This window comes from Macaca thibetana, chromosome 1 (assembly GCF_024542745.1).
Source record: "Macaca thibetana thibetana isolate TM-01 chromosome 1, ASM2454274v1, whole genome shotgun sequence".
Taxonomy (NCBI): domain Eukaryota; kingdom Metazoa; phylum Chordata; class Mammalia; order Primates; family Cercopithecidae; genus Macaca; species Macaca thibetana.
The window spans coordinates 189,421,567-189,445,941 of NC_065578.1; the positions used below are offsets into that span (position 1 = coordinate 189,421,567).

The following is a 24,375-nucleotide window of genomic DNA, read 5'->3' on the forward strand; positions in this document are numbered from 1 at the left end:
ATAGTGTTTTTCTCATCTCATTTATTGCTAGACTTTTTAAAGTCACCTAGACTTTAAAATCTTTTTGGAATTCATAGCATTTCTCTTTTAAGGAGTCAAATTCAGCAGGGCTTATATTGCCTCATAATTGATCCCTGTTTAAAAGGCAACGTGAAAGAAGTAGCTAAGTGCACTCATTGCAGAGTTAGACTGTCTGGATTCAAATCCTAACTCTTCCACTCTAACTGGCTGACTTTGGTAATTTACTTAACTTGTCTGATTTCCTGTTTGTCAGCTGGGAGCATGATCTACTTCATGGGGTTGTTTGAAGATTAAATGAGAAAATATAAAGGGCTTAGAAGAGTACCTGAAACGTGATGAATGCTCAATAAGTGTTAGCAATTATTGCACCAAGTAACAAATTTGAAGGAAACATTCTGTGTAAGTAGTACTGATTAAAATTCCCTTTGAAATAGGTAATTCAATGTGCATGTAAAGCTAGGATGCTTTAGAGTAGCTGCTATTTAAATTGTGTGGTGTCTAATGTAGACTCCTGTATTCACCACAGTGAAGATACAGTTCCATCACCACAAGGAATTCTTGTGTTGCCTCTTTATAGTCACATTTATGTCCCTCCCTCCCTCTTCCCTTTCCCTAATCTCTGTCAGCCATTCATCTGTTCTTCATTCCTTTAATTTGTCATTTAAAAAATGTTAAATGTATGAAATTTTATATGTGACCTTTTTGGATTGGCTTTAACATCCAAGTTGTTGCATGTATCAATAATTTGTTTCTTTTCATTGCAGAGTACTATTACATGGTGTGGATGTACCACAGTTTATTTAATCATTCACCCACTGAGTCATTTTCAATTTTTGGCTATTATGAATAAAGCTAATATGAACATTTGTAAAAATAAATAAATTGTGTGGTATATGAACTTGCTCTGGACATTATTTGAGCTTTAAGGACAAATAATGCTACATGTTTAGTTTATGTATTTATTTATTAATTAGAGAGGATCTCACTCTGTTGCCCAGGCTAAAGTGCAGTGGTGCGATCATTGCTCATTACAGCCTTAAACTCCTGGACTCAAGCAGTCCTCCTGCCTCAGCCTCTCAAGTGGCTAGGACTACCACCATGCTGGGCTAATTTTTTTCTTTTTTTTTTTGAGAGATGGGGTCTTGCTATGTTGTCCATGCTAGGACTACATGTTTAATTTATGGAGTTTTGTGCAAGATATAAATTGTGTCCTAGTCTAACATATTGAAATTGAAGATACAGGTTGAGCATCCCTAATTAGAAAATCTGAAGTCTGAAATGTCCCATAATGTGAATCTTTTTGAGTACTGACATGATGTTGGAAGGAAATGTTCACTGGAGCATTTTGGATTTCAGATTTTTGGATTAAGGATGCTTGACCAGTGTGATATTCCCAAATTTGACAAAATCTGAAATCCAAAAACACTTTTGGTCCTAAGCATTTCGGATAAGGGATGCTCAACCTGTACTATTTTAAATATAATACTATTTAAATATGGACCGAGTGCGGTGGCTAACGCCTGTCATCCCAACACTTTGGGAGGCTGGTGGATCACCTGAGGTCAGGAGTTCAAGACCAGCCTGGCCAATGTGGTGAAACCCTGTCTCTACTAAAAATACAAAAAAAAAAAAAAAAATGAGTGAGGCGTGGTGGTGGGCGCCTGTAATCTCAGCTGCTTGGGAGGCTGAGGCAAGAGAATTGCTGGAGCTTGGGAGGCAGAGGTTGCAGTGAGCCGGGATCGTGCAGTTGCACTCCAGCCCAGAAAACAGTTAGACTCCATCTCAAAAAATAAAATAAAATGAGTAAATATAGTAATATAACTTTTTATTCATAAAAAACTTTTCAAACGGGTAATTGTGTAGTAGTTGAGACTAATCATAACTTTGTTGTTGTTGTTGTTGCTGAGATGGAGTCTTGCTCTGTCTCACCTAGGCTGGAGTACAGTGGCGTGATCTCGGCTCAATGAAGCCTCCACCTCCCAAGTTCAAGAGATTCTCCTGTCTCAGCCTCCTGACTAGCTGGGACTACAGGTGTGTGCCACCATACCCAGCTAATTTTTGTATTTTTAGTAGAGACAGGGTTTCACCATGTTGGCCAGGCTGGTCTCAAACTTCTGACCACAGGTGATCCACTTTTCCTTGGCCTCCCAAAGTGCTGGAATTACAGGCGTGAGCCACTACGCCCGGCCGAGACTAATCATAACTTTGAAATGATAATTCCTTTTAATGAAAATTGTATTTTAATTTTGTGTGTCTTTTTTTTCTTGAGAGGGTCTTGCTCTGTCACCCAGGCTGGAATTCAGTGGCATGATCACATCTCACTGTAGCCTTGACCTCCTGGGCTCATGCAGTCCTACTTCAGCCTCCTGATTAGCTGGGACCACAGGCCTGCACCACCACACCTGGCTAGTTATTTTTCATTTTTTGTAGAGATGGAGTCTCACAGTGTTGCCCAGGCTTGTCTCAGACATCTGGGCTCAAGTGATCCACCTGCTTCAGCCTCTCAAAATGTTGGGATTACAGTCATGAGCTACCATGCCTGGCCCTAATTTGAAAGTTCTATGAAATACTTCCATTTAATTGAACCAATACTTGTTTAACAATTAAAGGACACTCAGCATTGTATTTGGGTAATTATACATACATCGGGAAATATAAAGCATGGTTTCAGTGACAGTAGCTTAGTATTACTGGGGATACAAGAAATACACACTAAAAAATGGTATAAGGAAGTATATGAACAGGGGCTAAAATGAGTGGTACAGACTGGGTGATTGAGGAAAGTTGTGTGTGCTGATATATCTCCAAGGATGTTGTAGAACATTCTTGAGGGATTTTTTCAGACTTAGAGATGAGAGCTCATATAGCATACACGCACATGCATACTCTGCTTCCAGGAATGAGCCACTGATAACAGATAACAGATAAAAGTCTATGTCATAGGTATTTCAGGACCGAAAGGTTAAAAACACCCTATTTTGAAAGGGGATCAAATTTCTAGCATGGTCTTGAGGTGAGATGGGAAAAGGATGCTTAAGGTAGGGAATATAGTTGAGAAGCAACCACATGAAGATAAGAATATGTTTATGTCCCAGGTTGGAGAGGAGAATTAGGAAGATAAGGAGAAGCTGAATCAGAAAGACCTTAAACCTAGCAGAAGAGTTTAGGATTTGTCTTGTTACTGTAAAGGTTGTTGCACAGATAAAAATCAAGTCTATTTCTGGAAGAATGGATTACTCTTAGATACGGAGAACTCTTAGTTGTGGCTAAGGAATTAGCTTTGTGAAGGGATGACAGATTCTTTTTTTTTTTTTAACATTTTTTTAAAATTTATTTTTTTGTTATACTTTAAGTTCTAGGGTACATGTGCACAATGTGCAGGTTTGTTACATAGGTATACATGTGCCATGTTGGTTTGCTGCAGCCATCAACTTGTCATTTACATCAGATATATCTCCTAATGCTATCCCTCCCCCAGCCCCCGACCCCCTGACAGGCCCTGGTGTGTGATGTTCCCGCCCTGTGTCCAAGTGTTTTCATTGATCAGTTCCCACCTATGAGTGAGAACATGCAGTGTTTGGTTGTCTGTCCTTGTGAGAGTTTGCTGAGAATGGTGGTTTCCAGCTTCATCCATGTCCCTGCAAAGGACATGAACTCACCCTTTTTTATGGCTGCATAGCTTTCCATGGTGTATATATGCCACATTTTCTTAATCCAGTCTATTATTGATGGACATTTGGGTTGGTTCCAAGTCTTTGCTATTGTGAATAGTGCTGCAATAAACATACGTATGCATGTGTCTTTATAATAACATGATTTATAATCCTTTGGGTATATACCAAGTAACGGGATTGCTGGGTCAAATGGTATTTCTAGTTCTAGATCCTTGAGGAATCGCCACACTGTTTTCCACAAAAGTTGAACTAATTTACACTCCCACCAACAGTGTAAAAGCATTCCTATTTCTCCACATCCTCTCCAGCATCTGTTGTTTCCTGTTGTTTTAATGATCGCCATTCTAACTGGGATAAGATGGTATCTCATTGTGGTTTTGATTTCCATTTCTCTGATGACCAGTGATGATGAGCATTTTTTCATGTGTCTTTTGGCTTCATAAATGTCTTCTTTTGAGAAGTGTCTGTTCATATCCTTTGCCCACTTTTTGATGGGGTTGTTTGTTTTTTTCTTGTAAATTTGTTTAAGTTCTTTGCAGATTCTGGATATTAGCCCTTTGTCAGATGAGTAGATTGCAAAAATTTTCTCCCATTCTGTAGGTTGCCTGTTCACTCTGATGGTAGTTTCTTTTGCCGTGCAGAAGGTCTTTAGTTTTGTTTTGTTTTGTTTTGTTTTTTCAAGACGGAGTCTTGCTCTGTCACCCAGGCTGGAGTGCAATGGCACAATTTCGGCTCCCTGCAACCTCCACCTCCCTGGGTTCAGCGATTCTCTTGCCTCAGCCTCCCAAGTGGCTGGGATTACAGGCACACGTCACCATGCCCGGCTAATTTTTGTATTTTTAGTAGAAACGGGGTTTCACCATATTGGCAAGGTTGGTCTTGAGCTCCTGACCTTGTGATCCGCCTGCCTCGGCCTCCCAGAATGCTGGGATTACAGGCATGAGCCACTGCGCCCAGCCTGGTCTTTAGTTTAATTAGATCCCATTTGTCTATTTTGGCTTTTTTTGCCATTGCTTTTGGTGTTTTAGTCATGAAGTCCTTGCCCATGCCTATGTCCTGATTGGTATTGCCTCGGTTTTCTTCTAGGGTTTTTATGGTTTTAGGTCTAACAATTACATCTTTAATCCATCTTGAATTAATTTTTGTGTAAGATATAAGGAAGGGATCCAGTTTCAGCTTTCTACATATAGCTAGCCAGTTTTCCCAGCAGCATTTATTAAACAGGGAATCTTTTTCCCATTTCTTGTTTTTGTCAGTTTTGTCAAAGACTGTCAAAACAGCATGGTACTGGTACCAAAACAGATATATAGATGGTTGTAGATGTGTGGTGTTATTTCTGAGGCCTCTGTTCTTTTCCCTTGGTCTATATATCTGTTTTGGTACCAGTACTATGCTGTTTTGGTTACTGTGGCCTTGTAGTATAGTTTGAAGTGAGGTGGCATGATGCCTCCAGCTTTGTTCTTTTTGCTTAGGATTATCTTGGCATTGTGGGCTCTTTTTTTCCATGTGAACTATAAAGTTTTTTCCAATTCTGTGAAGAAAGTCATTGGTAACTTGATGGGCATGGCATTGAATCTATAAATTACCTTGGGCAGTATGGCCATTTCACAATATTGATTCTTCCTGTCCATGAGCATGGAATGTTCTTCCATTTGTTTGTGTCCTCTTTTGTTTTGTTGAGCAGTGGTTTGTAGTTCTCCTTGAAGAGGTCCTTCACATCCCTTGTAAGTTGGATTCCTCAGTATTTTATTCTCTTCATAACAATTGTGAATGGGAGTTCACTCATGATTTTGCTCTGTTTCTCTGTTATTGGTGTATAAGAATGCTTGTGATTTTTGTGCATTGATTTTGTATCCTGAGACTTTGCTGAAGTTGCTTATCAGCTCAAGGAGATTTTGGGCTGAGATGATGGTTTTTCTAAATATACAATCATGTCATTTGACTTCTTCTGTTCCTAATTGAATACCCTTTATTTCTCTCTCTTGCCTGATTGCCCTGGCCAGAACTTCCAACACTATGTTGAATAGGAGTGGTGAGAGAGGGCATCCTTGTCTTGTGCCGGTTTTCAAAGGGAACGCTTCCAGTTTTTGCCCATTCTGTATGATATTGGCTGTGGGTTTGTCATAAATAGCTGTTATTATTTTGACATACGTTCCATCAATATCTAGTTTATTGAGAGTTTTTAGCATGAAGGGCTGTTGAATTTTGTCAAATGCCTTTTTTGCATCTATTGAGATAATCATGTGGTTTTTGTTGTTTCTGTTTATGTGATGAATTACATTTATTGATTTGCATATGTTGAACCAGGCTTGCATCCCAGGGATGAAGCTGACTTGATCGTGGTGGATAAGCTTTTTGATGTGCTGCTGGATTCAGTTTGCCAGGATTTTATTGAGGATTTTCGCATTGATGTTCTTCAGGGATATTGGTCTAAAATTCTCTTTTTTTGTTGTTTCTGTGCCAGGTTTTGCTATCAGGATGATGCTGGTGTCATAAAATGAGTTAGGGAGGATTCCCTCTTTTTCTGTTGATTGGAATAGTTTCAGAAGGAATGGTACCAGCTCCCCTTTGTACATCTGGTAGAATTCGGCTGTGAATCCATTTGGTCCTAGACTTTTTTGGTTGGTAGGCTATTAATTATTGCCTCTATTTCAGAGCCTGTTATTGGTCTATTCAGAGTTTTGACTTCTCCCTGGTTTAGTCTTGGGAGGGTGTATGTGTCCAGGAATTTATCCATTTCTTCTAGATTTTCTAGTTTATTTACGTAGAAGTATTTATAGTATTCTCTGATGGTAGTTTGTATTTCTGTGGGATTGGTGGTGATTTCCCCTTTCTCATTTTTTATTGCATCTTTTTGAGTCTTCTCTCTTTTCTTCTTTTTTAGTCTTGCTAGCAGTCTATTAATTTTGTTGATCTTTTCAAAAAACCAACTCCTGGATTCACTGATTTTTTTGAACGGTGTTTTTGTGTGTCTATCTCCTTCGGTTCTGCTCTGTTCTTAGTTATTTCTTGCCTTCTGCTAGCTTTTGAATGTATTTGCTCTTGCTTCTCTATTTCTTTTAATTGTGATGTTAGGGTGTTGATTTTAGATCTTTCCTGCTTTCTTTTGTGGGCATTTAGTGCTATAAATTTCCCTCTACACCCTGCTTTAAATGTGTCCCAGAGATGCTGGTACATTGCATCTTTGTTCTCATTGGTTTCAAAGAACATCTTTATTTTTGCCTTCATTTTGTTATTTAACCAGTAGTCATTCAGGAGCAGGTTGTTCAGTTTCCATGTAGTTGTGTGGTTTTGAATGAGTTTTTTAATCCTGAGTTCTAATTTTGATTGCACTGTGGTCTGAGAGACAGTTTGTTGTGATTTCTGTTCTTTTACATTTGCTGAGGAGTGCTTTACTTCCAATTATGTGGTCAATTTTAGAATAAGTGTGAAATGGTGCTGAGAAGAATGTATATTCTGTTGATTTGGGGTGGAGAGTTCTGTAGATGTCTGTTAGGTCTGCTTGGTGCAGAACTGAGTTCAAGTCCTGGATATCCTTGTTAACCTTCTGTCTCATTGATCTGTCTAATATTGATGTTGGGGTATTAAAGTCTTCCAGTATTATTGTGTGGGATTCTAAGTCTCTTTGTAGGTCTCTAAGGACTTGCTTTATGAATCTGGGTACTTCTGTATTGGGTGCATATGTATTTAAAGTTAGTTAGCTCTTCTTGTTAAATTGATCCCTTTACCATTATGTAATGACCTTCCTTGTCTCTTTTGATCTTTCTTGGTTTAAAGTCTGTTTTATCAGAGACTAGGATTGCAACCCCTCCCTTTTTTTTGCTTTCCATTTGCTTGGTGGATCTTCCTCTATCTCTTTATTTTGAGCCTATGTGTGTCTTTGCATTTGAGATGGGTCTCCTGAATACAGCACATTGATGGGTCTTATCTCTTTATCCAATTTGCCAGGCTGTGTCTTTTAATTGGGGCATTTAGCCCAGTTACATTTCAAGTTAATATTGTTATGTGTGAATTTGATCCTGACATTATGATGTTAGCTGGTTATTTTGCCCGTTAGTTGATGCAGTTTCTTCTTAGCATCGATGGTCTTTACAATTTGGCATGTTTTTGCAGTGGCTGGTACCGATCGTTCCTTTCCATGTTTAGCTCTTCCTTCAGGAGCTCTTGTAAGGCAGGCCTCGTGGTGACAAAATCTCTCAGCATTTGCTTGTCTGTAAAGGATTTTATTTCTGCTTCACTTATGAAGCTTAGTTTGGCTGGATATGAAATTCTGGGTTGAAATTTCTTTCTTTAAGAATGTTGAATATTGGCCCCCACTGTCTTCTGGCTTGTAGAGTTTCTGCCAGGAGATCTGCTGTTAACCTGATAGGCTTCCTTTTGTGGGTAACCCAACCCTTCTCTCTGGCTGTGTTTAACATTTTTTCCTTCATTTCAACCTTGGTGAATCTGACAATTATGTATCTTGGGGTTGCTCTTCTCGAGGAGTATCTTTGTGGTGTTCTGTGTATTTCCTGAATTTGAATGTTGGCCTGCCTTGCTAGGTTGGGGAAGTTCTCCTGGATAATATCGTAGAGAGTGTTTTCCAGTTTGGTTCCATTCTCACCGTCACTTTCAGGTACACCAATCAAACATAGATTTGGTCTTTTCACATAGTCCGTTATTTCTTGGAGGCTTTGTTTGTTTCTTTTTACTCTTTTTTCTCTAATTTTGTCTTCTCGCTTTATTTCATTAATTTCATCTTCAGTCACTGATATCCTTTCTTCCACTTGATTGAATTGGCTATTGAAGCTTGTGCATGCATCATGAAGTTCTTATGCCATGGTTTTCAGCTCCATTAGGTCATTTAAGGTCTTCTCTACACTGTTTATTCTAGTTAGCCACTCGTCTAACCTTTTTTCAAGGTTTTTAGCTTCCTTGCGATGGGTGAGAACATGCTCCTTTAGCTCAGAGAAGTTTGTTATTACCGACCTTCTGAAGCCTACTTCTGTCAACTTGTCAAAGCCATTCTCCGTCCAGCTTTGTTCCGTTGCTGGCGAGGGGGTGTGATCCTTTGGAGAAGGGGTGCTCTGGTTTTTAGAATTATCAGCTTTTGCACTCTGGTTTCTCCCCATCTTTGTGGTTTTATCTACCTTTGGTGTTTGATGTTGGTGACCTACAGATGGGGTTTTGGTGTGGATGTCTTTTTTGTTGATGTAGATGCTATTCCTTTATTTTTGTTAGTTTTTCTTTTACCAGTCAGGTCCCTCAGCTGCAGTCTGTTGGAGTTTGCTGGAGGTCCACTCCAGACCCTGTTTGCCTGGATATCACCAGTGGAGGCTGCAGAACAGCATTTTGCAGAACAGCAAATACTGTTGCCTGATCCTTCCTCTGGAAGCTTCATCCCAGAGGGACACTTGCCTGTATGAGGTGTCAGTTGGCCCCTACTGGGAGGTGTCTCCCAGTTAGAGTACACGGGGGTCAGGGACCCACTTGAGGAGGCAGTCTGTCTGTTCTCAGTGCTCAAACGCCATACTGGGAGAATGCTGTCTTCAGAGCTGTCAGACAGGGACATTTAAGTCTGCAGACGTTTCTGCTGCCTTTTTTTCAGCTATGCCCTGCCCACAGAGGTGGAGTCTATAGAGGCAGTAGGCGTTGCTGAGCTGTGGTGGGCTCCACCCAGTTTGAATTGCCTGGCCACTTTGTTTACCTACTCAAGCCTCAGCAATGGTGTATGCACCTCTCTGCCACCAGGCTGCTGCCTGGCAGGTCAATCTCAGACTGCTGGGCTAGCAGTGAGCAAGGCTCCGTGGGTGTGGGACCTGCTGAGCCAGGCACGGGAGAGAATCTCCTAGTCTGCTGGTTGCCAGGACCATAGGAAAAGCGCAATATTTGAGTGGGAGTGTCCCGGTTTTCCAGGTACAGTCTGTCACGCCTTCCCTTGGCTAGGAAAGGGAAATCCCTGGACCCCTTGCATTTCCTGGGTGAGGCAATGCCCCGCCCTGCTTCGGCTCACCCTCCATGGGCTGTACCCACTGTCCAACCAGTCCCAGTGAGATGAATCAGGTACCTCAGTTGGAAATGCAGAAATCACCCGTCTTCTGGGTCGATCACTCTGGGAGCTGCAGACCAGAGCTGTTCCTATTCAGCCATCTTGGACAGTGAGAATTTGACAGATTCTTGAAAGAAAAACTGAGTAGAATGTGCTTAATGACTGTATGTTAAAGAATGAAGGTGGGAGACTACATGAATTTAAGTTAACTTAGCAAATTGACAGGAATTTGAAAATGGATCAGTTAGCTTTTTGAAGCAGGAAAAGAAGTTGAATTTAGTTTTGAACATACACTGTGTTTGAGGTGTCTGTAAGATATACATAAAAGTGGGCTATAGCCAATAAGGAATATAGGACTTGGTTTAAAACTGGGAATAGGGAGGGGAAAAGAAAGAAAGAGAAAGGATTCCTTTAGAGTGAGGAGAGGAATCAGTGAAACTGAGCATCAGTTAACTTTTTAGTGCTTAGAATTCTGGTTTTATTTCTTCTTTTGTAGACAGACCATGGATTCTTATGATGTACCAGAGTCAACTCCTAGTGCATCCTCAAGACCTGAAGATTACTTTGTAGGTGCCACTCCTCTGCAAAAACGATTAGAATCAATCAGGAAACAGACTTCATTTATCCCGACTCCACCTCGGAGGAAAGTTCCCCAGTGTTCACAGTTGCAGGTATGCTTTTTGTATCCCTTTGTGTTAGTCAATAATCGAGAATATCTGTGAACAAAACATTTCAATTTTTGTAACTATAGTATTCTTAGTATCTTCTTAACCCATCAACTAATAAAATAAATGAGAAACAAAGAAACAATTTCATAATGACCAGTGCTACCTCTTTTATGTCTTTTATTTGTTTTTTATATTTGTATTTATTTATTTATTTAGAGACAGAGTCTCGCTCTGTCGCCCAGGCTGGAGTGCAGTGGCGCAATCTCTGCTCACTGCAAGCTCCGCCTCCTGGGTTCATGCCATTCTTCTGCCTCAGCCTCCCCAGTAGCTGGGACTATAGGCACCCGCCACCACGCCTGGCTAATTTTTTGTATTTTTTAGTAGAGACGGGGTTTCACCATGTTAGCCAGGATGGCCTCGATCTCCTGACCTTGTGATCCGCCTGCCTCGGCCTCCTAAAGTGCTGGGATTACAGGCGTGAGCCACCACGCCTGTTTATGTTGTTTATTTATTTTTAAAGTAATTTTCAAACATACAACCCATATATATACCAGGAATTTTTATGTGTTCTGACCTCCTTTAATCTGAATCATGTCCACGGTATTTTTTTTAACTTTTATTTTAAGTTTAGGGGTATATGTGCAGGATGTGCAGGTTTGTTACATAGGTAAACGTGCGTCATGGGGGTTGGTTATACAGATTATTTAATCGCCCAGGTGTTAAGCCTAATACCCATTAGTTATTTTTCCTGCTTCTCTCCCTCCTCCCACCTTCCACTCCCTGATAGGCCTCAGTGTGTGTTGTTCCCCTCTATGCATCCATGTGTTCTCATTGTTTAGCTCCCACTTATAAGTGAGAACATGTGGTATTTGGTTTTCTGTTCCTTTGCTAGTTGGCTAAGGATAATGGCCTCCAGCTCCATCCATGTCCCTGCAAAGGATATGATCTTGTTCATTTTTATGGCTGCATAGTGTTCCATGGTGTATATGTACCACATTTTCTTTATCCAGCCTGTCATTGATGGGCATTTAGGTTGATTCCATGTCTTTGCTATTGTGAATAGTGCTGCAGTGAGTATAGCATGCATGTGTCTTTATGGTAGACCGATTTATATTCCTTTGGGTATGTACCCCAGTAAGGGGATTGGTGGGTCAAATAATATTTCTGTCTCTAGGTCTTTGAGGAATTGCCACACAGTCTTCCACAGTGGTTGAACTAATTCACACTCCCACCAACAATGTATAAGCATTCCTTTTTCTCCACAACCTCACCAGCATCTGTTATTTTTTGACTTTTTATTTTTCTCCACAACCTCGCCAGCATCTGTTGTTTTTTGACCTTTTAATAATAGCCATTCTGACTGATACGAAATATCTCATTGTGGTTTTGATTTGCATTTCTCTAACGATCAGTGATGTTGAACTTTCCTTCATATGATTGTTGGCCTCATGTATGTCTTCTTTTGAGAAGTATCTGCTTATGTCCTTTGCTGACTTTTTAATGGGGTTGTTTTTTCCTTTTTTTTTTTTTTTGAGAGAGAGTCTCGCTCTGTCACCCAGGCTGGAGTGCAGTGGCATGATCTTGGCTGAGTCCACCTCCCAGATTGAAGCGATTCTTCTGCCTCAGCCTCCCGAGTAACTGGGATTACAGACATCCACCACCATGCTCGGCTAATTTTTTTGTATTTTTAGTAGAGACGGGGGTTCACCATGTTGTCCAGGCTGGTCTGGAACTCTTGACCTCAGGTGATCCACCCTCCCTGACCTCTCAAAGTGCTGGGAGTCTTGCTCTATCAGCCAGGCTGGAGTGCCATGGTATGATCTTGGCTCACTGCAACCTCCGCCTCCTGGGTTCAAGCGATTCTCCTGCCTCAGCCTCCCAAGTAGCTGGCACTACAGGTGCCCGCCACCACACCCAGCTACTTTTCTTGTATTGTTAGTAGAGACAGGATTTCACCATTTTGGCCAAATGGTCTTGAACTCCTAACCTTGTGATCTGCCCGCCTCGGCCTCCCAAAGTGCTGGGATTACAGGCATTAGCCGCCACGCCCGGCCTGGCCCATTTTTTTCTTGTAAATTTGTTTAAGTTCCTTACTGGTGCTGGATAGTAGACCTTTGTCAGATGCATGGTTTGCAAAATTTTTCTCCCATTCTGTGGGTTTTCTGTTTACTCTGTTGATAGTTTCTTTTGGTATGCAGAAGCCCTTTAGTTTAGTTAGATCCCATTTGTCAATTTTTGCTTTCATTGCTATTGCTTTTGGCGTCATTGTCATGAAATCTTTGTCTGTACCTATGTCCTGAATGGTATTGCCTATGTTGTCTTCCAAGGTTTTTATAGTTTTGCGTTTTACATTTAAGTCTTTAATCCACATTGAGTTAATTTTTGTATATGGTATAAGGAAGGGGTCCAGTTTCAGTTTTCTGCGTATGGCTAGCCAGTTATCCCAGTACCATTTATTGAATAGGGAGTCCTTTCCCCATTGCTTTTTTTTTCAGGTTTGTCCATAGTATTTATTTGTCTTTAATGACATTGACATTTTTAAAGAATACAGTACAGCCTTCTTTTCCTCTTTAAAGTAGAATATTCCTCATTTTACATCTGTCTGGCGTTTTCTCATGATTAGATTGAAATTAGTATTTTTGGCTAGAATATTGCATAGGTGCTGTTGTGTCCTTGTGAATCACATCTTGAGGCACACAGGCGACATTAATTTTGATCATCCTGTCAAGGAGTTCTCCAGTTTCTTTACTTTGTTGATGTACTGTTTTTTCCCTCTCTGCAACTAGTAAGCAGTTTGTGGAAAGACAACTTTAAGGCAGATATTCTGTTAATTGTCAAAATTTCTTCTTAGACTTTGTTTACACTAGTAATTTTTTCCTGTTCCCATCTTTATGGTTTTTCCTGTTCCCATCTTAATGGTTTTTTTTCTGTTCCCATCTTTTCATTTTTTCCTGTTCCCATCTTAATGGTTTTCCAACTCCAGCACTCCTTTCATGTTTACCAACCAGCCTTTGATATTCTATTGTAACCCTTCTCCTTTTTTCTTCATTTATTTATCTATTTATTATTGGTATAGGCTCATAAATTCCTTTTTTTAAGGATTTTTAATTTATTGCTAAATTATTTTGGTATTTAAATTGTCCCAGATTTGTCTGGTGGCAGCATGCTCTGTTTTGATCATTTACAAACAACCCTGAAGGTATATAGCATTAATAATTTCTAATTTTACTGAAGCAGGAAATAAAATCCTATTCAATAAAAGTTTGGTGTGTGGTTTTGAATCACTTAGCTAGAGGCCTGGCTGATCAGTCACTCTCATTGTAGCTTTTTCTCTGGTCAGTAGTCTCATATCCCAAGATATGGTTGTATATGTAGTACTGGGGATATGAAACAAGTTTTATTTCTTTGTGACAATTTTCTTTTTTAAAAAATTTCTTCTTAGAGACAGGGTCTTGCTTAGTACAGGGCCTCACTCTGTCACCAAGGCTGGAGTGCAGTGGCACAATCATAGCTCACAGCAGCTTCTAACTCTGGGGCTTAAGTGATCCTCCGAAGTATAGCTGGGAATAACAGGCACGTGCCACCATGCCTGGCTAAGTTTTTAAAGGTGTTTTTTTTTTTTTTTTAAATAGAGATGAAGGTCTCACTATGTTGACCAGGCTATTCTTGAACTCCTGGGCTCAAGCAATCCTCCTGCCTCTGCCTCCCAAAGTGGTGGGATTACAGGTGTGAGCCACCATGCCTGGCTTTCTTTGTGACAATTTTCTTAAAGAAAAATTTCAATTGCTGGTAATGAAAGTGTTGATTCTTAACCAGAAAACATAAATTTTATATAAATTGAATATTGGAATGTTCACTTCATTGCTTCCTCATCTCTATGTATTTTAGTCATAATAATAAAACAACTTATAACATTTCAATGAATGCTTTAGTCAGAACAAACGTTTTTGTCAAGTAGACAACTGTAGTGAAAGTTCTAAAAGGTTGTTGGAGCTGTGAGACTATGTTGGGAAGTATGGACTCTATAAAAAAATTTGGTTTGGAAGGAAACTAGGAGCCTATATGGCGGCATATATGAAGGCCCTGAACGATGCCATGGGGCCAATACAAATGAAGTGTTTTTGTTTTTAATGGTACCTGTGGTTCTAATAGAGCATAGCAAAAAATATTCCCAAATATCTTTTTTTTTTTTTTTTCCAGGCTAGTCTAGCACAGTAGTGAGAAGGGGGAAGTGGGGAAGAGTAGAACAAGGAGTTGGAAACAAGGAGTTTGATCTATAACTGATTGTGTACAATCAACTGAGATAACTCATTACCTTTGGACAAGCCCCCAAGTATCTTTTTATTTAATCTGTTGAATTGGGCATGGTGTCATAGAGTAGATTTGCTGCCAAACAATTTTTTTTTTTTTTTTTAAAAGACAGAGTCTCGCTCTGCCATCCAGGCTGGAGTGCAGTTGCATGATCTCAGCTCACTGCAACCTTTGCCCTCCAGATTCAAGGAATTCTCCTGCCTCAACCTCCTGAGTAGCTGGGATCACAGGTCCACACCACCATGCCCGGCTTATTTATTTTTGTATTTTTAGTAGAGATGGTGTTTTACCGTGTTGGCTAGGCTGGTCTCGAACTCCTGACCTTGTGATCCACCTGCCTCAGCCTCCCAAAGTGCTGGGATTACAGGCATGAGCCATCGCGCCTGGCCCAAACAATTTTTTTAAATTAGGGCTAATCAAATTAGATACTTTAGGAATGGTTACTATTTTTGAAATCTATAATTTGAAGTTTCTAAAAGTGAAACATAAATTTTATGTTAAATATTTATTGGACACTTGTTCTAGATAGCTTTGTTCTAGAGAGAACTAAATAGACAAAATCACTGCTGTCATCAAGCTTATACACCAGTAGACAGATAATAAAAATACAAAAAAATTGCAGACAAGAATATAATGTTGAGTAGTAATAAGTGCTGTGAAGAAAAATAAATCTGGGTGAGGTGATAAAAACTTGGAGTGCGTGCAGGTGCTACTTTAGATCGAGTGGCTTCTTGGATTACATCTGGGTAGAGAACTGAATGAAGTGAAGGAACTTGCCGTGTGAACACTTGGGAGAAGAGCATTCTAAAGAGAAGTTACAGAAAGGTAAAAGTCTGTTCAAGGATCTGCAAAAATGAGTCCTGCAAACTCACTTGGTTGGAGTGCAAAAATCAGGTACCCTAAAATATATTTGTATTAGATGTTTTAAATACTGTGATTAAATTCTTATTAATGTTTCCTCATTCTTAAACTTCTTTTGTCTTGATTTTTTTTTTTTTTTGTAGGAAGATGTTGACCCTCAAAAGGTTGCATTCCTTCTGCATAAACAGTGGACTTTATATAGTTTAACTCCCTTATATAAATTCTCCTATAGTAATCTCAAAGAATATTCTAGACTTCTGAATGCTTTTATTGTTGCTGAAAAGCAAAAAGGACTTGCTGTGGAAGTGGGAGAAGACTTCAACATCAAAGTGATTTTTTCTACTCTCCTAGGAATGAAAGGAACACAAAGGGATCCAGAAGCATTTCTTGTCCAGGTATAGTACATAAACAATACTTGCTTCCTAGGGGAAAAGAATCTGCATTTTCTTTGTTTGGAAATTGTTGTGATATTTTCTTAACTGTTTTAAAAATTTCTAAGTTTGTGATTCATAATGTATTTTATGTCTTGTTTGACTAAACTATAATAATTAGATGTAATCAACTTAAAAATTTTTTTCCTGCGTATGTAGGTAGTTTGTGTACAAAATCATATTTATTTTTGAAAACTGAGGAAATACATGAAAGTACAAAAAAAGTTAAAAATTATAGTTTTAACATTTTGGTATATATGTTTGGTTATCTGTATTTATATAGTCTTGAAATTGGGATCATATTGCCCATACTTGTACATTATATTTTTACTAATATTGTAGATAATTACTCATGTCATTAGGAATTCTATATTTTTGTGAGTTTTTCTGGGATTAAATTTCTATAAGTAGAATTTTAGTATAAAAATATGTATCATTAAATATTGTGATACTTCATGCCAGGTTACTTTCAGAAATGTAACATTTTAAAGCCGGGTACAGTGGCTCACGCCTGTAATCCCAGCACTTTGGGAGGCTACGATGGGCAGATCACCTGAGCCTAGGAGTTCGAGACCATCCTGGGCAACATGACAAAATGCCATCTCTACAAAAAATACAATAAATAAATAAATCTGGTTTCTTAATCAATCAAGATAGTTCTATTGCTCTTATATACTACTTACAGGAAGGAATATAAAATGTTGCATTTCTTTTTTTTTTTTTTGAGATAGGGTCTCATTTTGTCACCCAGGCTGGAGTGCAGTGGCACGATCTTGGCTTACTGCAACCTCTGCCTCCTGGGCTCAAGTGATCCTTCCACCTTAGCCTTCCAAGTAGCTGGGACTACAGGTGCATGCCACCACACTCGGGTAAATTTTGTATTTTTTGTAGACAGGGTCTTGCCATATTGCCCAGGTTGGTCTCGAACTCCTGGGCTCAAGTGATCCACCCACCTTGGCTTCCCAAAGTGCTGGGATTACAGGCATGAACCACCACACTCAGCCTCAGATTTATTTTGTTTATTATTCATGCCTGCTGCTTCTGTTTCTTTTGAGTTAACTAATCTTAATAATGGATAAGGAAATTAAGTTCTCAAGCAGTTGAAAAGGACTGACTTTTTGTTTGTATGGATTAGGGGTCAGTAAATCATAGGCCAAATCTGACCTGCTGCTTGTTTTTGTAAATAAGGTTTTATTGGAACATAGCCCCTTTTATTTGCTTATATATTGTCTGTGGCTGCTTTTGTGCTGCAACAGCAGAGTTGAGAAGTTGCAACAGAGACTATATTGCCAGCAAAGTCTGAAATGCTTACTAATTGGCCCTTTACAGAAAAACATTGGTGACCCCAGATATAGGTCGTGGTATTGGCAAAGATCTCAAGATGTTCTAGGATTAGCGTTAGCCTAAAAAATAGTGAATTAAACAAGATAGTGGTATACTGTCTTCTTTTTTTTTTTTTTTTTTTTTTTTTTTAAAGTGCATGGATGTAAGCTGTCCAAGGCTGGTATGATGCTTGATGAAATAATTAATAATCTAAGCTCTTCCTTTTCCTTAGTGCATGACTTTCATCCTAAAAGTTACCTTATGGTCTAACATAAGATGTCTCCAGCAGCTCTAAACCTTATATTTAAGTTCCAGGCAGGAAGTAGGAAGAAGATGGGAAGGACAAACAGAACCTGATGCAGAGTAAATCTTGCTGAGACCCAACAACTTCTGTTTACATCTTAGTTGGAAGGGAGACTAGAAAAGAATGTTTTTTCAGTGAGTACTCTGCCAACTTAACTAAAGAGACTTTTTTTTTTTTTGAGACAGGTTCTCACTCTGTCACCCAGGTTGAGTGCAGTGGCACTGTCTCGGCTCACTGCAACCTCTACCTCCTGGGCTCAAGTAGTCCTCCCGCCTCAGCCCCCCAAGTAGCTGGGACTATAGGCATGTGCTGCCATGCCAGGCTAATTTTATATTTTTGTAGAGACAGGGTTTCACCATGTTGCCCAGGCTGGTCTCAAACTCCTGGGCTCAAGTGATCCACCCGCCTCGGCCTCCTTAAGTTCTGGGATTGCAGGCATGAGCCATCTCGCCCGGCCATAAAGGGACTATTTTATTGTGGAAGGAAAAATGGATACTCAAGAGACAACTAGCAGTTTTTGTCAAGTGAAGCACCTGATGCACAGAGAAGTTTTGTGACTTGCATATTATGAGGCAAGCATCTACCCTTGTGAGGATTAGAAATGACCTCTTGAATTCCTGGTATAGTGTTCTAATAGTTTTCAAATTAAATCTCATTTCTTGATAGGATTACAGGACTCTTAGGTCATGAAAGTGTGATAAACTTAATATATCTAAGCTTCCAGGTATTTGAGGGTGTTTCAAAATTTCTTGAATAAGAAGGAGAAATATGTTAAAAGGACTGTGTAAATGATCATTTCTGAAAGGGTGTGATACAAAGCTGTGATCTTAACCTTGGTCTGCTTAATGCTTTAACAGAGTTCTTTGAGTATCTGGAAGGCATGTTTGTCATGTAACTTAAAATTTAAAGTTTGAGGGGTTAGGCAATCAGCTAAAAATATAATAAAAGATCCTAAATTATCTGAATGGATTGTCCAATGAGCCAAATTAGAAGAGATTAAAATTTTAGTAGGAATAAATTTACAGCCTCAGTATAAGTTGGGAGAGATTTACCTATAAAGCAAACATGAATATACAGGGCTAGTTTATATAAAGCTGTCAACTAAAAACCAGAAAACTGCAATCTGAGATTACATTAATAGTATAATCTAGGTTAAAGGTGGTGGTTAGTCTTGCAGTCAGATGTTTTTCCCCCCTCCTTCCCCGAATCAGACCTTTTTAAAGTAATTATGTTCACTTATGAATGATTCCTATGCAGAATAATTTCAGGGAAGAGTGACTAGAATAGTGAGAGAATGTGAATGTATGTCTTAGGTGAATGGCTGAAGAAACTGGAAATGTTGAACTTAGTACTATGTATGATGGGAATCATCAAATATCTGAAGGACTTTTCCTGTAGAAGAGAGATTAGATATGATTATATTCTACATGCCCAAAAGGAAGAAAGCATGACCAGTGGGTAGAAAATGTAGGGTCTAACATATAAAAGAACATTTTTTTTTTTTTTTTTTGAGACGGAGTCTTGCTGTGTCGCCCAGGCTGGAGTGCAGTGGCCGATGTCGACTCACTGCAAGCTCCGCCTCCCGGGTTCACGCCATTCTCCTGCCTCAGCCTCCCGTGTAGCTGGGACTACAGGCGCCCGCCACCGCGCCCGGCTAATTTTTTGTATTTTTAGTAGAGACGGGGTTTCACCGTGTTAGCCAGGATGGTCTCGATCTCCTGACCTCGTGATCTGCCCGTCTTGGCCTCCCAAAGTACTGGGATTCCAGGCGTAAGCTACCGTGCCTGGCCATAAAAGAACATTTTAAGTTGATAGTGCTGCCTTAGGAAATATTGAAGTCTTCCTTAATGAAAGAATTCAAACATGTTGGATTTTTTGATCTTTCACAATTCTTTCTAAAGTTGAGGGGTTTTTTTGTTTGTTTGTTTGTTTCAGGGTACTACACCTAGTTATGCCATATTGGTAGCTCTTATTTTGCATTTTGGTTACACCAAGGTCTTGCCATACATCGTGTTTCCACTGTATAAGAATATTGGGGGCCGGGCATGGTAGCTCACGCCTATAATCCTAGTACTTTGGGAGGCCAAGGTGGGCAGATCACCTGAGGTCAGAGGTACGAGACCAGCCTAGCCAATATGGTGAAACCCCATCCCTACTGAAAATACAAAAATTAGCCAGGCATGGTGGTGCATGCCTATAATCCCAGCTACTTGGGAGGCTGAGGCTGGAGAATCACTTGAACCCAGGAGGTGGAGGTTACAGTGAGCTGAGATCGCGCCACTGCACTCCAGCCTGGGCAACAGAGTGAGACTCTGTCTCAAAAAAAAAAAAAAAAAAAAAAAGGCCAATTATTTTTATACGTCCTGTTAATCATTAGGGAGACTATTCCCTCTATGTTTTTTTGCAGGTATTACATTGGCTCGTCTTATTTTTAATGAACTAATTTTGAGAAGATGGAATTTAGAAGTAAATGTACTTTTGAATTTAAGGGACCTGTTTACTTTCTTTGTAGATTCTGTCAAAATCTCAATTGCCATCTGAGAATAGAGAAGGTAAAGTGTTGTGGACTGGCTGGTTCTGCTGTATTTTTGGAGACAGTCTTCTGGAGACTGTTTCAGAAGATTTCACCTGTCTGCCCTTATTCCTTGCAAATGGAGCAGAGTCTAACACAGCCATAATTGGAACTTGGTTTCAGAAAACCTTTGACTGTTATTTCAGTCCTTTAACAATCAATGCATTTAATCTTTCCTGGATGGCTGCCATGTGGACTGCATGCAAAGTGGACCATTATGTGGCTACTACTGAATTTCTTTGGTCTGTACCCTGTAGCCCTCAAAGTCTGGACATTTCTTATGCAATACATCCAGAGGATGCAAAAGCTCTATGGGACAGCATCCACAAAACACCTGGGGAGGTTACCCAGGAAGAAGTTGACCTATTCATGGACTGCCTTTATTCACATTTCCATAGACATTTCAAGATTCATTTATCAGCCACAAGATTGGTTCGTGTTTCAACATCTGTAGCTTCAGCACATACTGATGGAAAAATAAAGGTTAGTTTGAACAATCTAGTTAAGTAATTTTTCCTCATTTTATGGTTTTAAAAATGTATGATGATTGTATTGTCCACATTGAAGAAACATACTTGAATGTATTCAAGACAACAGAGAGCTTTTATGTTATGGTTTATGGTTTACTAAAGTCTTTAGCCTTCTAGATATAGCCTTATAATGGAAGGACACTATATGCTGTGTGCTTCAGCCTTTGGTAATAATATGAATTATTATTTCGTAGTAACTTTGAAACTTTGAAAATTGTTTCTTGTGAAATTTTGAATTAATTATCAGAGTAATAGAGAATTTTGTATGTTAGACAAAATTATAGCCAGAAACACAGGACTAAGATGTCATCTTTATATTCTAGGCTTTTCTATCCTTATTGGGAAAGAAATAATACAGACATTGTTTTATTCTCTGCAGAGTGATTTCTGATAAGAAGTATCAGAAATAGGGCAGGCACGGTGGCTCATGCCTGTAATCCCAGCACTTTGGGAGGCTGAGGCGGGCGGATCACGAGGTCAGGAGATCGAGACCATCCTGGCTAACACAGTGAAACCCCGTCTCTACTAAAAATACAAAAAATTAGCCAGGCGTGGTGGCAGGCGCCTGTAGTCCCAGCTACGTGGGAGGCTGAGGCAGGAGAATGGTGTGAACCCGGGAGGCAGAGCTTGCAGTGAACCGAGATTGCGCCACTGCACTCCAGCCTGGGCAACAGAGTGAGACTCTGTCTCAAAAAAAAAAAAAAAAAAAAAAAAAAGTATCAGAAATAAACTGAGAATTGGCTCCCAAAATGTGTTAAAATATACAGCCACAATATACATTCAGTAAATGTTTCCTGTGATCTTGTTACCGTGCCAAGAGTTTAACAGACCTTAAATTCTAATCTTTAGAGCAACCCTGTAGTTAGGTGTTTTTTGTGTGTTTACTTTTTGTTTTTTTTGAGACAGAATCTTACTCCATCACCCAGGCTGGAGTGCAGTGGTGCGATCTCGGCTAACTACAACCTCTGCCTTCTGGGCTCAAACGGTTCTTGTGCCTCAGCCTCCTGAGTAGCTGGGACTACATGTGCCTGCCACCATGCCCAGCTAATTTTTGTATTTTTAGTAGAGTTGGGGTTTCACCATGTTGGCCAGGCTGGTCTTGAACTCCTGACCTCAAATGATCCACTTGCCTTGGCCTCCTGAAGTGTTGGGATTACAGGTGTGAGCCACTGTGCCCGGCTAGTTAGGTTTTATTATTATTATTATTATTATTATTTTTCCTTTGAGATGGAATCTTGCTCTGTCTCCTAGGCTAGTGTGCAGTGGTGTGATCTTGGCTTACTGCAGTCTCCACCTCCTCGGTTCAAGCAATTCTCCTGCCTCAGCCTCCCGAGTAGCTGGGATTACAGGCGCCCACCGCCATGCCTGGCTAATTTTTGTATTTTTAGTAGAGATGGGGTTTCGCCATGTTGGCCAGGCTGACCTCGTGATCCAACCGCCTCAGCCTCCCAAAGTGCTGGGATTATAGGCGTGAGCCACCGTGCCCGGACAGTTAGGTGTTTTTATCCATATTTTATTTTAAAACAAGGAAACTGAGACTAAGACAGGTTTAAATGACAAGCAAGATAGCTTATCAAGAGGAAGAATCAAGATTTGAACTCTTATCTCTTAGATCCAAGAAGTCAATACTCTGTAAGCACTATATTCATGCTTTTCAAACTGGAGGTCACAGTGCAACAGTAGGTTGGGAAATAATTTTGATGAGAAGAGACCAGCATTAAGAAATAAAAAAGGAAAGAAATAGAAAATATAAAAATGAGAGGTTTGTTTTTTGTTTTAGAGACAGAGTCTCACTTTTTCACCCAGGCTGGAATGCAGTAGCGTGATTATAGCTCACTATAACCTTTAACTCCTGGGCTCAAGTGATCCTCCTCCCTCAGCCTTGTGAGCAGCTGGGACTATAGGTGTATACCACCACACCTGGCTGTTTTTTACATTTTACACTTTTTTGTAGCGATGAGGTCTCCCTTTGTTGCCCAGGCTGGTCTTGAACTCCTAGGCTCAAGTGATCCTCCTGCCTCAGCCTCTCAAAATGCTGGGATTATAGGGATAAACCACTGTGCCTGGCCAAAAATGAGTGTATTGCATTTGTTAAACTTCATGAATTAAATCCAAAAGTTAGACCAGTATAACATTGATTAGTCAAATATCAATCTGCTTTGTTATAATTAATACTATTCTAATTATAAATGTCTTCTTCTTTTTCTTTTTGCAGATTCTGTGTCATAAATATCTTATCGGAGTGTTAGCATACTTGACAGAACTGGCAGTTTTTCAAATTGAGTGAAGCCTTATGTGGACTCTAAGTTATAGATTATATACTCTTTTTCTTATTGATGACTTGCCTAATTGCTATGCTGAAAGAGCCTGCAGGAGACATAGGCATCTATCTCTGCATCTGTTTTCCCCACCATGCCTTTGGAGTTGCCAAGATGGAAGCCAAGAAGGATCTAGAAGTACAAAGAATATGGTAGTAGATGAGCCACAGCCAGGTGCCCATGTACTAATCATGATAACCTGGCATGCCAGTCTCAAAATGCTGAGTTGTTAATTTCTTGTCATCTTTAAAAATATATATATATATATATAGGCTGGGCTTGGTGACTCACACCTGTAATTCTAGCACTTTTGGAGGCTGAGGTGGGTGGATCATTTGAGGCCAGGAATTCTAGACCAGCCTGGCCAACATGGTGAAACCGCTGCTCTACTGAAAATACAAAAATTAGCTGGGTGTGGTGGCGCATGCCTATAATCCCAGCTACTGGGGAGGCTGAGGCAGGAGAATCGTTTGAACCCAGAAGACAGGCTGCAGTGAGCCAAGATTGCACCACTGCACTCCAGCCTGGGCAACAAAGTGAGACTCTGCCTCAAAAAATAAAAAAAATAAAGTAAATAAATATAGTGTTTATTGTGTTTAAACTCTTAGGATTCAAATGAGATATATCTAATGGATATTTCTGATTTGAGTCTTTAAAACCTTTAATCTCTTTTAAGCATTTTAGACTTGCATTCAGAAAGAATTCTGTCTTCTAAAGACATTTTCCTAGCATTTCACTGCAGAGAACTGGCAATCAAAATCCCCTCAAAAGGGAACTAAGGATTAATGTACACATTTTTTTTAGTCACTAATATGCTTCTGTTTTAAATACAGTTCAACTCCTGTTGCAATGTTGAATTAAATGTTCGTTTTAAAGTGAACCAATGTGTTTATCAATGTCTTGACATCTTTTAATTAACATCTCAGTAGTGGAAATTGGTAGGCTTTTTCTATTAACACAGAGGGTGCGGACTAACAATTATATAGAATCATGCAAATTATAGAGTTGAAAGGCACCTGTGAGCCCTTTTTGAGGTCAGAAATTATCTTATTTAACCTTCATGTCCCAGTTTAGCATAATGCTTGATAAATATCTGTAGATTAAATCAATTTTTATCGACCCTTTCTTTTTACAGATGAAAACTGAGATCGAGCAACTTAAGAGTCTTGCCCATGATGTTTTATCCAAATCTCTTCTTTTTACTTACTGAGCGTAAGATTTTCTTTTACTTTAAGAATAATTTTTGGCTGGGCGCGGTGGCTCAAGCCTGTAATCCCAGCACTTTGGGAGGCCGAGACGGGCGGATCATGAGGTCAGGAGATCGAGACCATCCC

The 24,375-nt window shown here is 39.7% G+C and overlaps 1 protein-coding gene across 1 annotated transcript; it reads left to right on the top strand.

Annotated features, from left to right (window-relative positions):
* Positions 1–1,800: 1,800 nt before the first annotated feature.
* Positions 1,801–23,921, top strand: CENPL (centromere protein L). The gene is made up of 5 exons (XM_050767247.1): positions 1,801–2,052; positions 10,220–10,394; positions 15,707–15,958; positions 20,134–20,676; positions 22,939–23,921. The coding sequence occupies exons 1-5, from the start codon at positions 1,985–1,987 to the stop codon at positions 23,008–23,010; spliced, it is 1,110 nt and encodes a 369-aa protein (XP_050623204.1). The 5' UTR covers positions 1,801–1,984; the 3' UTR covers positions 23,011–23,921.
* Positions 23,922–24,375: the final 454 nt, after the last annotated feature.

Excerpts from the sequence above, each read along its gene's own strand:
- CENPL (XM_050767247.1), top strand. The coding sequence starts at position 1,985 with ATGAAGCCTCCACCTCCCAAGTTCAAGAGATTCTCCTGTCTCAGCCTC. Across the intron at positions 10,395-15,706 it reads CCCAGTGTTCACAGTTGCAG|GAAGATGTTGACCCTCAAAA; the intron begins GTATGCTTTTTG and ends TTTTTTTTGTAG. Across the intron at positions 20,677-22,938 it reads ATACTGATGGAAAAATAAAG|ATTCTGTGTCATAAATATCT; the intron begins GTTAGTTTGAAC and ends TTCTTTTTGCAG.